Source organism: Lithobates pipiens, unplaced genomic scaffold (genome assembly GCF_037356315.1).
Source record: "Lithobates pipiens isolate NorthernLeopardFrog02 unplaced genomic scaffold, aLitPip1_a1.2 Scaffold_18, whole genome shotgun sequence".
Classification (NCBI taxonomy): domain Eukaryota; kingdom Metazoa; phylum Chordata; class Amphibia; order Anura; family Ranidae; genus Lithobates; species Lithobates pipiens.
Window position 1 is genome coordinate 270,064,505 of NW_027507758.1, and position 14,127 is coordinate 270,078,631.

The 14,127-nt window shown below is 39.3% G+C and overlaps 1 protein-coding gene across 4 annotated transcripts in view; it reads right to left on the reverse strand.

Moving 5' to 3' along the window:
• Positions 1-502: 502 nt before the first annotated feature.
• TPD52L1 (TPD52 like 1) overlaps positions 503-14,127 on the reverse strand; it is a 177,545-nt gene continuing 163,920 nt past the window's right edge. For all 4 annotated transcript variants that reach the window (XM_077486951.1, XM_077486949.1, XM_077486948.1 and 1 more), the window contains one exon: positions 503-5,811. In XM_077486951.1, the coding sequence (XP_077343077.1) occupies positions 5,683-5,811 (129 nt within the window). In that variant the 3' untranslated portion in view covers positions 503-5,682. The remainder of the gene's footprint in view (positions 5,812-14,127) is intronic.

A 14,127-nucleotide genomic window follows, 5' to 3' on the forward strand; every position in this document is an offset into this window, starting at 1 on the left:
TATGTGCAGTTGCCTGCTGTTTTGTTATCAAAGGCCAAGCAGACACCACCAGTCACAATAAACACAAAGGGGATTGCAGTGTATTATAGGAAACATGCCAGTAGAAAAATGTGTGGGCTGCAATTGATAACCTTGCCTGGCTGCCATGGTGACCCCCCCCACGTAAAAAAAACCTGAAATTATTACCCATAGCAGCCGATCGCAATTTTTATTAAAAACTGAAAGCTGATCAGTTGCTTTTGGCAGGAGCTCCCCTTTTGTTGTATGGTCTTTTCTCTAATTTGAGTCGCTAATCCGGAACAATTATATAAATTGGCATTCTGACCTACCTTTCTGTACTTCGTCAGTGACTTGCTGTTTCACATCAGTGACTTAAAAAGTAGCCAATGTCGGATAACTAACATTTTCAGATGAGTTGCTAATAGATGTTTTTGTATTTTTAACACACATACTTTTTTCCATATTACAAGACACATAAATTTGATACAAATTCAAACGCCACTTGCTCTAAAACCAAGAGATCTTTATTAAGAATATTCATTTGGTATACATAAAACTCCTGATCCAATTATTTTTCATATTTTTATAAAATATTTTTTTTTAATCTTCACAGTAAACACAACATAAGCGTACTAGTTGCCACATGATTTTGTCAAGCAAAAGAACTGAATTTCCAAGTAACAAGCACAGTATAGAAATTTCAGTCACACAACTGCCATTGATATGAATCTATTGAAATAAAATAGAGAAAGTGCTTTAAACTTGTCAACATTTCAAAACCTCTGCATTTGGTACATAGAGTTCTGCCATTAGGTCATATATATTTGTAAAATATCCAGCCTGGGTTAAATCTACTCACATACATTTTCTACTAGGAGAGGGGATGGTGCAAACTTTTTTTTTTTTTTCCAACTTGCTGGAAAATGTTCTAATGCATTTTTAAATCTCACACACAAACAAAATTGAATATTTTTAACTGGGAAACCTATTATTTTAGCTTTTTGTTTTCACAAAGGACTAAATAAATAGCAGTCTTCTGTTGCTGTCTGTTGGTCCATTGGGGGAATATATATTGGGACACAGCAATGGAAATCTGGCAGAAGGTTAAGTGGTTCCTGTCTAAATTGGTTATGGAGATGCTTTCTCAGTTTTATAAAAAGTTGCATGCAAAGGGGTAGCAACAGGTATGGAATCTGTTTTTTAAGAAAGTTGATATTGATTAGACTGTTTGAAACCTTGGGATGTGTTTAAAGATGGTGTGGGTGTGAAGCGCTATGATATTTCAATGAAGGGCAAAGCAAGAGGTCACCTTAAAGCACTTTTATTCATTTATGTATTTCAGTTTCTTTCAGTGGATTTAAAAAGTCTACACACCCCCGTTAAAATGTCAGGTTTCTATGATTTAAAAAAAAAAGACCAAAATAAATCATTTCAAAACTTTTTCCACCTTTAATGTGACTTATAAACTGTACAACTCAATTGAAAAACAAACTGAAATCTTTTAGGGGGGAGTAAAAATGAAAAAAATTAAATAATGTGGTTGCATAAGTGTGCCCACCCTCTTATAACCTGGGGATGTAGCTGTGTTCAGAATTGAGCAATCACATTCAAACTCGTTAAATAGGAGTCAGTACACACCTGCCATCATTTACAGTGCCTCTGATTAACCCCAAACAAAGTTCAGCTGTTCTAGTAGGACTTTCCTGACATTTTCTGAAGCACATCCTACAGCAAAAGCCACAGAGCATTAGCGGGACCTCATTGTTCAAAGGTATCAGTCAGGAGAAGGGTACAAAAGCATTTCCAAGGCATTAGATATACCATCGAACACAGTCATCATCAAGTGGAGAAAATATGGTACAAATTTGATGAAAAGACTAGAAGAAAACTGGTCAGGGAGGCTACCAAACGAAGATTAAGGTTTTGGAATTGCGCAGCCAGAGCCCAGACCTTAATCCGATTTGAAAATCTTGTTCAACTGGTAGAAAAAGTTCTGAAATTATTTATCTTCGTCATTTTTTTTTTACATCATAGAAACCTGATATTTTAACAGGGGTCTGTAGACTTTTTATATCCACTGTACGTACTTGATATAAATAAATGAATACAAGTCCTTTAGGTAACCTCTTGCTTTGGGATGAATTTAAAGATGGTGTGGGTGTGAACTGCTATGATATTTCAAACGGTCTAATCAAAATCAATCTTCTTAAAAGCAGATTCCCTAGCCTTTGCTATCTCTACCCCTTTGGATGTAGCTTGATTTAAAGCTGAGAAAGCATCTCCATACCCTTATACATTTCCCTCTTAACATCAATAATTTGCTCTCTACATTTGTTGCTAATGTATCCATAGGACAGTACAAAATTATGGACAAAACAGACTGCAAGCCTTTTACCTTCCTCAAAGTGTGCCATTCAACTTTTCAAAGTGCATAGGATGATTGACAGATTCCTTGTATCCCTACTTTGTGGTGTTCTGGAAGTCTGTTATTTCTGCAGTCTCTCAAAATAAGGATCTTACTAATCTTTGGAGTACAACAATGTACTTATTAACATTAGCCCTCTATTTGCTAGCATATTCAACCGAAAATGCAATTTACTGCCTTTGGCTAAATCATCATCTTAAAATCCTGTGTTGGCGTGAATGCTTTCAGATTATAGGCACATCTTTTGTAACTCACTCCAAAGTCACATAACCAGCTTTTGTTTTTAGATTCAATCATATTAGAGGGCCAAAGATGTCATACTTGGACAGTAACATGTACATCAAGACACTATATAGAATAAAGTTGAACAGCAGATATATTAACAATGTAAATTGACACATCACCGGGTTAAAATACATTTTATGGTCTCCGTTTTATAGCATAAAAAAGTAATGCATGTCATGGACATCAGGACTTGCTAATGACCTTTGAGAAGGAACACAGTGATAGTTTTAGAAGTAAGGGGTCATTGCAATTGCACACCAAGTGCCATTTCACCATTTGATTTAACTTGCACTTTCATACATTCTACGTCTGATTTAAAGTATAAAATATTGTCACAAAGTATAACAAATGGCTCAGTTTGGCTTTTGCTGTTTTGAATTGTTTGGAAGAGATAAGCAATTGGGTATAGAAATGCAGCGTTAAAACTATGCAAAATATGTTTTAGGAGTTGTTAGGTCCATTTACACTGCAGTGACTTTTGCGCTCAAGAAAAATACACCTTACAGCTAGGATACATAGGATTGTTTTCTATTTGTCCTGTTCACACCACAACGCTGGTGTGATGTGCAGTTAGGTGCGTAAAATGCAGACATGCTGCAATTCTCTAAAGCAACCACATGTTATTGCAGATCAGGCAGCGAACTGCTCTGTCCAGACAAGGATGAAGTTTCGCAATATGACTCTTCAAATAAAGTTAACAGAAAAAAGGTTAACAGTGTGATGCACTAAATTGCACATCGCACAGCCCCTGCCATACCTCCCACAAATACTAGCCCACATGGTAAAAAGCTGCTTTTGCTGCCACTGCAGTAATGAGATATTATATATTAGGAGAGTCGGTTCTTGTTTCTGGACTATTACAAGTTGAGAGGAGAGTAACAGGAGTACTGAGGAAAGTAACATACTATATACAAATATACCTTATTCACCTCTACCCAAACAAATCTCTGCAAACTGTTTATAGCACGCATTTCTAAAATTAAAAAAAATTTAAATAATAATAATCAGAGAGACTTACCTTTTTACACTTATTGCCTTTTCATCCAATGGGAATAAATCATTGTTATTATTTTTTATCATTATTTATCGTTCTCATTTAGGCTTTATAGTCTTTTAACAGACATAGATAGTCAAATCTAATGTTCTTGTTAGGGTTAGTGAGCATTACAGTTCACAGTTGAGGATGAGCTGCAAAAGCATATGTATTGTTTAAGGCCTCAGTTTCACAAGATTTTATTTGCTTGTGGGCATGAGCTTTATAAAATCCAAATTATTTAAATCCACTAAACTACATTCCAGGTGCATAAAAACAATGTTTTTACTGCCTAGTTCCTCCAATCATAGAAGCCATACTACAGCTTCTATGAATGAAATGTGAATCTATGAATGGAGGGGGGTGGACCTTTCAATTATCTGCCTGTACTCCATTCAAAGGTCACATTTCAGTCATACTATGGCTTCTATGAATGGAGGGGAACAGAAAGAGCAAGTATAGTTGAAAGCTCTTGATGAGTGCCTGTCACAGGTCCTTCATTTCGGTTAGCCACTGCCGTACTGGAAGATTATAGCAGTGGTGGTAGGAGAGCATCCTAGGAGGAAGATTTCACCTAAACCAGGAGATAGCAGCACATCAGGCTCATGGTACGTAATGTCACTTTTTTTTTTTAATGGTTTGTTTTCTTCCTAATACAGCTATAGCTTAAAGTGTTTGTTACCCTAAAAAAGTTGATCCTGTCCCTTTAAATCATGAATAAAAACACAGTGCTTTGTAATTTAGCCCCATGTATCACCTGAAATACCTGGCTGATCCTGTCTGGTTCTGCCCTCTCCCTGTAAAAGGGACCACGGTTTATCATGGCTTCTGAGCCCTGACACTCTGGTCAGTTCATGTGCCTCCGTCTTTTGCTCCCCCCCCCTCCCTGTCAGCTCATGACAGTTATTATAGCAGCAGGAGGGGAGGAGCGGGCACTATAATTTTATGACAACCCCCTGTTAAATAATGCAATGTCTCCAGTGTCTGTGCTTTAATCAAAAATGCCCCTGTATATATTATTTCTGAGTGACGCTCACGTGACCGGCCACCTCTCGACTGATGTCAGCGGCCCCTCCCACTGTAGCTGTTAGATCGGGAGGGGGGAGAGCCGACTGCTCACGTAAGCGCCGAGCGGCATTTGGAAATGAGGTATACTGGGCCATTTTCTTTTATAAAGCACAGGCACTGGAGACATTGCATTAACACAGGGTATTGCCAGAAAATGATAAAGCGGATTTACAACCACTTTAAGTAGAAAGCCTGACCCTCGCCAGCAGCTGTGGAGTGGGACCTCTATGTGTGAAAGTAGTGATCTCTCTGCAGAGGTTCTGACACATACCCTGCTGAATCAGAGCTAGAGCTGTACAATTAGCAGGTTGCATGAGCTTTGGTAATTGCAAATCTATAGGTTTGACTCAGTAGGGAGGGAGCGTTGGACTTCTGCAAAAAGACCACTGCTTCCGCCTAGAGTGAAAGGTTCCTCTCTGCAGCTACTGTCAGGGGACAAGCTTTTCTACCTAGGATATAGCTGCTTCAGAATAAACAGTGTATAGGCAATAAATGGCAAGAGATTAAATACCTTTTTGTGTTTTGTTGCACCTAGAATATATTTAGCTTATTTAACCGAGTTCAACTTGGTTTTATATCTTTGCTAAAAATTACATGCTTTTTCTATAAGCAATTAATATCACAAGTGTAATTGCACCTTAAATGCATACATTTGTTCAGAAGATATCACCTTGCATGATATTTTAAATCTAATTTCTACTCAGCGCCCCCTATATTAAGGGACACTATTCTATTTTGGTTCAGAACTGAAATGTATACACCATTTCCTTTATTGGAGGAGAAACAAAACAAACATTTCTGAATTTATGACAGTATTTTGCAAGAGGCAAGGTGTTGACTGAGCAGCTATACGCATCATTAGTAGATGTCATCACTGTAGTTCTTCATCAGCTTCAGGCAGGAGGCTGCCAGCCAGTGAACTCTGGGCGCTAGCATGGGCAGTAGAGCTCAGAACTTCTTCAAAACTTCCTTGTGTTTGGTTTGTTGCCCCTACTTTAGCCTGGAACAGTAAATGCAATGAAAAATTGATATCAATATGAAACAAAACTGTTTTGGCTTGGGCTCAACATTATTATTATTATTTTTTACCTGAGACATACAGTAAAAGCTCCCTTTTGCCTACCTGCCTCTTCTAAATGTTTATTAAACCCAACTTCAGCCAATAGTTTTTTTTTTTTTTGTTTTTGAAAGCACGATGAAGCGTTAGAATCCTCTGTCAGTTTTTTTTTTTTTTTGCTGTATTTGGGGTGAATTTACTAAAGGCAAATAGACTGTACACTTTTCTAGTGCAGTTGCACTAATTTTCCCCAGAAAATGTACCTACAAGGGCTTCAATTGCGACCTGGCCCCGCATCTTCACCTGGATAGGAGGGGTAGTGGCATATATAGGAACTATGCTGCAGCCACTGAATGCCTGTTATCTCCCTCCCACAGGCATTCAGCAGCTGCAGAAGGAAAATGAAGGGGTATCAGTTCCTCTGTATGCCACCCCTCCTATCTAGTTGCTTTCTGCTGCCCCCAAGCCCCTGTGCTCTCCCCTGGGCCCCCTCATCCTCCACAGCTCTGCCAGGTTCCCCCTTACCTCTCCCACCAGCTTCTGTGGGGGATTTGTCAGGATGGAGAACGGAGAAGGGGCTGGTAAATGTGTAATTTACTTGCCCCTTCCTAATCTGAGGCTTGGTTCACACTGTGTGTGACACGGCTCGCTGCAGGGGATCTGGTGCATCCCCGTTTTAGGTCTGGTTTGGCCCCTGATATTTTACCAAAGTCTCCCAACGGGGCTAATAAAAAAAAAAAAAATGTAAAAAATAAATAAATGTAAAAAATAAAATGCCAAAAATAAAAAGCCACTGACACTGGTGGCAGAACAACTAGGGTCACGAAGGTTGCGCTTGTGACCAGGCCCTGGGGCAAGGGGGGGGGGGGGCTTTTATGGTTTCTTGCACCGGGGCCCTGAAGGCTCTAGTTACACCTCTGTTCTCCATCCTACACGCATGAGTTTTCTGCAAGATCCAGTAAATGTTTTCCTTGAACTGTGGGTATTTACAATTCTATAGCATCACATTCTAAAACATTAAACGTTTGGCTGTGGCCAGGGGATCCCTCCATAGATGTGACGACTAGATCGTTTCCAGATACCAACTGAGGAAAAGGCTCTGGCTGGGTGTAAGCTATAGGCATTTATTATCTTAAGTCTGGTAAGCGCACACTTCATACGGTGGTGGGATTTGTTCAGCAAAGTCACTTCGTTTGTGGATTTCTTCACATAGTGTCACCAAATATTGCACAGATACTGGACACTGTTCAGATCATTTTTGGACATTAATATAGTATTATTGATTTCTATTTGATAACCATTTTTTCAAAGGAAAGTGCTATTTTTGGACACTTTGAGATCACAATATCTATTTATGTCTATAATATTCATTCGCTGAGTATTTTTATGTTATAGTTTAGAGCGCAACCTTTAATGTTTTAGATTGTATTTAGTGTTTATCTCACTTTGTGTTGCTGCTATTTAAATTCGTTTTTTGTCCAGCGCAGTTTTTCCTTTTTATCTATACTATCACATGCATCCTTCCTCATATTTTTTTTAATGCTCTGTACATTCCTGGCATTTTAGTTGTCTACATCTTTTTATTTTGAACTTACCTCACTTCCTGTGTTTAGCTGTATTATACTTAATCTACCTGAACCTAAAAAGTGAAGATTTGCTATATTGTAGCTAAAGCGGATTTCAAACTTTACTGACACTTTAAATAGTTTGTGTGGGCCAAGGTGGCCCAAATAGACATATGCCCTACACTAGCAGGTGTACCCCATAAACTGTATGTATTCTCAGCTACATTCATTATACAGTCTTGAGCTCTGGCTGTGGGGCGCAAACATCATCCCCTGCCACATAGATTTATATATGTAGTATTTGATCCAAGGCACTGCTGTCTCATGCATCTAACTCGATTTGGTGATGACATTGTGCTGCTTAATGTTCTCCAAAAGGGGCAAAACCCTACCCTCACCATTGATTTGTCGTTTGCCCTTTGACTGCCTTCCAGGGTTCTTAGCCACATTTTTTGTTGTTGTTTTAGATAGGGGTAGGAATAGTTAAAACGCCAGACTACTTTTTTTTTTTTTTTTTAGATGTCCCATTTACGGGATATTCCTTCACTTCTAGTTTAAGATAAAATAGTAAGTCTGAGCAGTCCTCTTCAAAGGAATGAAAGTCTTTTCTAAAACAGTTGTCACGAGCTTGGAAGATGTTCCCTCTATTTCTGACCCTGTGGCACTTTCACTCTTCATGTCAATGTTCACCAAGATAAATAGTGTAAATCTCTCCCGTACAGAAAGCAATATAAACTTGACAGAGGTTCTAACCCTTTCACACACTGTCCATAGCAAAAAAAAAAATGCCTTTCCATACACATTAGATATGTATTTGTTTTCATTATAGAAAGAATGCATACAAAATGTATATTATTGTACTGAATCATAAAATAGTGTAGCCCTACATCATACATATACTGCTATATAGATACAGTTGTAGTCGGCGGAATTGGTAGGTGCACCGTTTGATGAAATAATATAATTTTTTCCACCAGAGTAAACCAAAGACATAACTATTTATTGTGCATGAAGGCATTAAACCTACTGTAATTCTGTAAATCTCTGGAAGGGGTTTCCTTGGCAACATCGAAATAGCTTATTGCCTTCACATTTTGTACTACTTTTTGAAACACATTTCCTGTAAACCCATGTACATGTTTATATACCATCTGTTAAAGGCTCAAGCATTCCACAATCTGTACCTTAGTACTAATACTGTTTACATAATTTTTTTTTTTTTTCCATGTTCACTTCTCTATTGGTGCAAGGAGTGGTTAAAATATATTTTAACCTTATATCCATTTCATAGTTTACTGTACTTTTCTACATTTATATAGATCATGGCCATTATATGATATTTGTCATGCTGCACACACAGACACACACTAAAGCGATTGTAAACAATCACCTTGTAAAACAACCCTTTCAGTTTAAAATAGAAACAAAAAGGTAAAACATTTGTGTATAGATATAAAAAAAAAAATTATGAATACATTTTTTTTTTTAAATAAGTGATCACATTCCCTCTATTCTCCGCTGCATAAGAGTTGGGGGGAGGAAACACAGCAGCACACTGAGCTTCCCACTGAAAGGTTGTGTCGGGAGAGGCATGCCAGCACAAGTCTGATCATTGGAGGAGAGCAGGCAGAGTTCTCTGCATAGCTAGAGAACTGACCATACTGTGTTCTCTTGCTTAGTGTGGTCAGTTTTTAATAGGAAGGCAGAGGGACTAGCAGGAACACCAGGGATTTCACACAAAGTAAGCAATACAAAGAGAACGGGATCATTTTTCATACAAGTACATGGCACATATCAGAAATAGGACATGGGGTAACAAACACTTACATTTATCAAGCATCTGGCATTGGCACTTTCTGTACTTGCTGATACCCACCAGTCAGATGCATCTGACCAGTGCAGGTTTATATCTGATTGGTAGCTACTAGGATGCACAAGCACATTTATGTCAGACACTTTAATAAATCATGTAAGTTGCTGGGAAAAAAAAAAAGCTGGCCATAAATACCAGAGAATGGTTTGGACATGCAGGCACAATTAATGTTTTTAAGAAAAAAAACTCTGTGTGGTTTATCAAACTCTACCCGACTTTAGAATTTAAACTAACTGGTGTGTATTCACTTGGTAAAGACTTTGATCCCTTTTTAAATCTAGGCACCACATTGGCCATGTGCCTATCAAGTGGTCCCAGGCTAATAATTAAAGAGTCTCTAAAAATTTGAAACAATGACTTTTAAATAACAGAACTCAACTCTCTGACGACACGTGGGTGTAAGCCATCTGGTCCAGGTGCTTTTATTCATTTTTATTTTGTCTAAATGTTTTTGGACCATACCAGTTTCAAACCATTTTTGGAGCTACAGTATGTCAGTACTATTCGCATTATTGACAGGAGCTTCCACATTTATCTTTGTATACACAGAGCTGAAAAAGGTACAGTATTTAATAAATTCGCCTTCTCTTTGTCCACTGTCACCAACTCTGATGCTATCTTGTAAAAGGCCTACAATATGCTATAACGCATAGGCAGGAACCCGAAGTCGGGGCTCCACCATCTTAGTTTTAACATCATATGCTGTTTTTACTGAATCTCTGGACTTTTGTAAGTGCATCTTTTTATTAAATAAACAATAAGGATCCTTTCACATGGGACAGATCAGTGATGATCCGCCCCGTGGACATCCACTTGCTCAGTGGGATCGCTCCGTTGATCCCCGCTGAGCAGGAAGATGACAGGTCCCTTCTCTGCACATTGTGCAGGGACGGACCTGTCAGAGCACCGCTCTCCCCTATGGGAGATCGGATGACGATGGACTGCAGTGTCTGTCATCACCTGATCCAATCCGATGGCAGATTGAAAAGTAGGTCTTTCCTCCGTCACACTTTTTCAGATCGGAGCGGGTCAGATGTCAGCGGACTTGTCACCACTAACATCCGACACTCCATAGACCTCTGTGGAGCATCCGTTCATGTCCGCCTGAAAAACTGACAGGCGGACCTCAATGGATCGGTAGTGTGAAAGAGGCCTACGTTTTTTTTTTTTTTTTTTTTTTTTTTTTTTTTAAGCTTACTACATTATGAGCTGTGTTTTCTCCCTACTATTCTTTTGAATAATTTTAGGGACCCTGGGAACTTTAGACATGAGTTTAGAGAACATGAAGTAAGCAAGTGGTGTCTGTATCCCCATATTGAAATGCTTAAAAAAATGGAACATCTGGAGCTGATAAAGATATTTGCTTCAAGCCTGATTCAACTCATGGATACATAAAGATCAGAATATCTGGTGAGAGTTTATTCACAATGGGAGCACAAAAACAATGTGAAGATATAGGATTTGAAGAAGGATTCACATGTGTGTTTTGATCTTTCATGTTTACACAAACTATAAGACTATTTGATTATACTGGGAAAATGCTCAATAGCATTTCAGGTGTAAGTTCACTTTTTTTTTTGCAGGTAAAAAAAAAGAGCATTTCTGATTACCTGCAGAGCATTGCACCCGTGATCAGTAGGTCGCACGTGCAATCTTAGGCTCCTGCAGACTCAGCATCGTTGTCTACTCATCAGAGCAGGCCGTTACCTGAGAGCAGGAAGCTCAATGGACTAAGATCACTCATCAGTGCCATCGCAGCTCATTGAAAACTACAAGCCATCAGCCGCAGTGTTTGGCGGTACTTGTAGACATTCATTCACAGGAAACTGTGAATGATACATGTGGCCATGTGGACAGAGCCCCACATGACCACACTGTTTTTAAATTGTGACAGCTGATGGAGGGAGAAGATCCCCAGCCCACTGTCACAGGGAGGGAGTGGTGGGAGAGTCTGCAGATGTTGGAACATGTAACAAGTGCCACAGGTGAACTTAACCATTAGAGCGGGAATGCAGAACACACCCACTCTTTACCAGCCCACATTGTCTCACCTTGCCGCCATGTCTTGTGCACATGTTAGACATCACTCCCGTGACCCTCCATCCAGGTTTCAGGCTCACCTTGTCCTGCAGCCAGAGCTAAGATGGAGGCCGAGCCAAGAGGTGCGGGACACATAGCACATCAGTTCCCCACTACCGTTAGAATTTCTAACACTTGTCACCTGCCTCTTAACCAGCTGATTGCTATATACTTCCAGTGTCCTGACCTGATAAGATTGCATGCGTTGTCCTGCAATTGTACAATGCATCTTAATCCATAAAGGTTCCATGGCTTTAACTTCCATTGGCATTGTTCCTGTGATACACCATAATTACCATGTGTGTCATTTCTACCTTCTCCACAATAAAAAACACAAAAAACGTCTTCCATTAATAAGAGTCCTTTTTACTGTCGACTTGAAACAAGCTAGATCAGTTCTTCATTGTCAAGAACATCCCCCAGTCTCCTGGAAGCCATCTTTCCTGCACTATGAACACAGCCGGCAAGGTAGACAATGGGGTTGATTTACTAAATGCAAATACACTGAAGTGCATTCACTATAGATCTGAGAGGAAGATGTGAAATGAGGGGAAGCTCTGCTGATTTGATCATCCAATCATGTACAAGCAAAAATGCTGTTTTTTATTTTCCTTGTATGTCACCCTCAGATCTACAGTGACTGCACTTCCAAGTGCACTTGTAGTGCAAAGTAGATTTGCCTTTAGTAAATGAACCCCAATGTGCTTTGGGAGGTTACGATACTTGGAAGGAGATTTGGAGCTGCAAGGATTGTCTTGATCAGAAGTGCACAGCAGACATGGACTGGCAGTGGAGAATGCACTGTGAGTGGAGTATAGGGTTAAAAACTCCTCTAAAAATCAGTATTCATACCCCTTGAAATTTTCCACATTTTGTCCTGTTACAACCAAAAATTTTAAATTTATTTTAATGGGATTTTATATGATAGGCAAACAAAAAGTGGTACATAATTGTGATGTGGAAGGAAAATCATAAATGGTTTTCAAAATGTTTTACAAATAAATATCTGAAAATGGTGTCATACATTTGTATTCACCTTTCAATACTTTGTACAACCACCTTTCGCTGCAATTACAGCTGCAAGTCTTTTTTGGTATGTCTCTACCAGCTTTGCACATCTAGAGAGACATTTTTACCCATTCTTCTTTGCAAAATAGCTCAAGCTTTATCAGATTGGATGAAGAGCCTCTGTGAACAGCAATTTTCAAGTCTTGCCACAGATTCTCAAATGGATTTAGGTCTGGGGCTTTGACTGGGCCAGTCTAACACATGGATATGCTTTGATCGAAACCATTCCATTGTAGCTCTGGCTATATGTTTAGGGTCGTTGTCCTGCTGGAAGGTGAACCTCTGCCCCCGTCTCAAGTCTTTTGCAGACTCTACCAGGTTTTCTTCTAAGATTGCCCTGTATTTGGCTCCTTCCATCTTCCCATCAACTCTGACTAGCTTCCTGTCCCTGCTGCATGGTGTGTTCAGAGTGATGTGCAGTGTTCGTTTTCCACCACATATAGCGTTTTGCTTTTAGGCCAAAAAGTTACATTTTAGTCTCATCTGACCAGAGCACCTTCTTCCACAAGTTTGCTGTGCCCCCACATGGCTTCTCTCAAACTGGATTTCTTATGACTTTTTTCAACAATGACTTCTTGCCACTCTTCCATAAAGGCCAGATTTGTGAAGTGCACTACTAACAGTTGTCCTGTGGACAGATTCTCCCACCTAAGCTGTGGATCTCTGCAGCTCCTCCAGAGATACCATGAGCCTCTTGGCTGCTTCTCTGATTAATGCTCTCCTTACCCGGCCTGTCGATTTAGGTGAATGGCAATGTCTTGGTAGGTTTGCAGTTGTGCCATACTCTTTCCATTTTCGGATGATGGATTGAACAGTGCTTTGTGAGAGGTTCAAAGCTTGTGATATTTTATTATAACCTAACCCTGCTTTAAACTTCTCCGCAACTTTATCCCTGACCTGTCTGGTGTGCTCCTTGGCCTTAATGATGTTGTTTGTTCACTAAGGTTCTCTAACAAACCTAAGAGCCTCACAGAACATTTGTATTTATACTGATATTAAAATCACACACAGGTGGACTATATTTACTAATTAGGTGACTTCTGAAGGCAATTGGTTCCAAAGGGGGCTGAATACAAATGCACGCCACACTTTTCAGATATGCATTTGTAAATAAAAAATTGAAAACCATTTATAATTTTCTTGCCACTTCACATTTATGTGCCACTTTGTGTTGGTCTATCACATAAAATCTCAATAAAACACATTTACGTTTTTGGTTTTAAAATGGCAAAATGTGGAAATTATCAAGGGGTATGAATACATTTTCAAGGCACTGTATAGGCTCTACCCCAATCAAAAACCAATCTATGCTCTAGACACCCAAATCCTTCCCTCTCATATAAGGTTTTTATGCATTCAGTTCTCTAAACTCCTGTTGCATTTCCTGTGTTGTGCATAGCACAGGCAATATTCCAAAGAAATTAACCTTGGAGGGGCTTTCCTTCAACTTGCAATCTAGTTCTTTACATTGATGAGGGATCCTCCATCTTCCATGTTTTCTTTTATTGGCCCCACTATGAACCAATTTATGCCCAGCCACTCCCAGTAATTTGGCTACTTGTTCCACCACCTTCTGATCCCTGGCACCAGGAAGGCAGCAAACCATTCAGTTGAGGTAAATGGCATACTGCACACTGAGCAAATTGTTCAACCTTGTTGACCTCATTCTCTCAG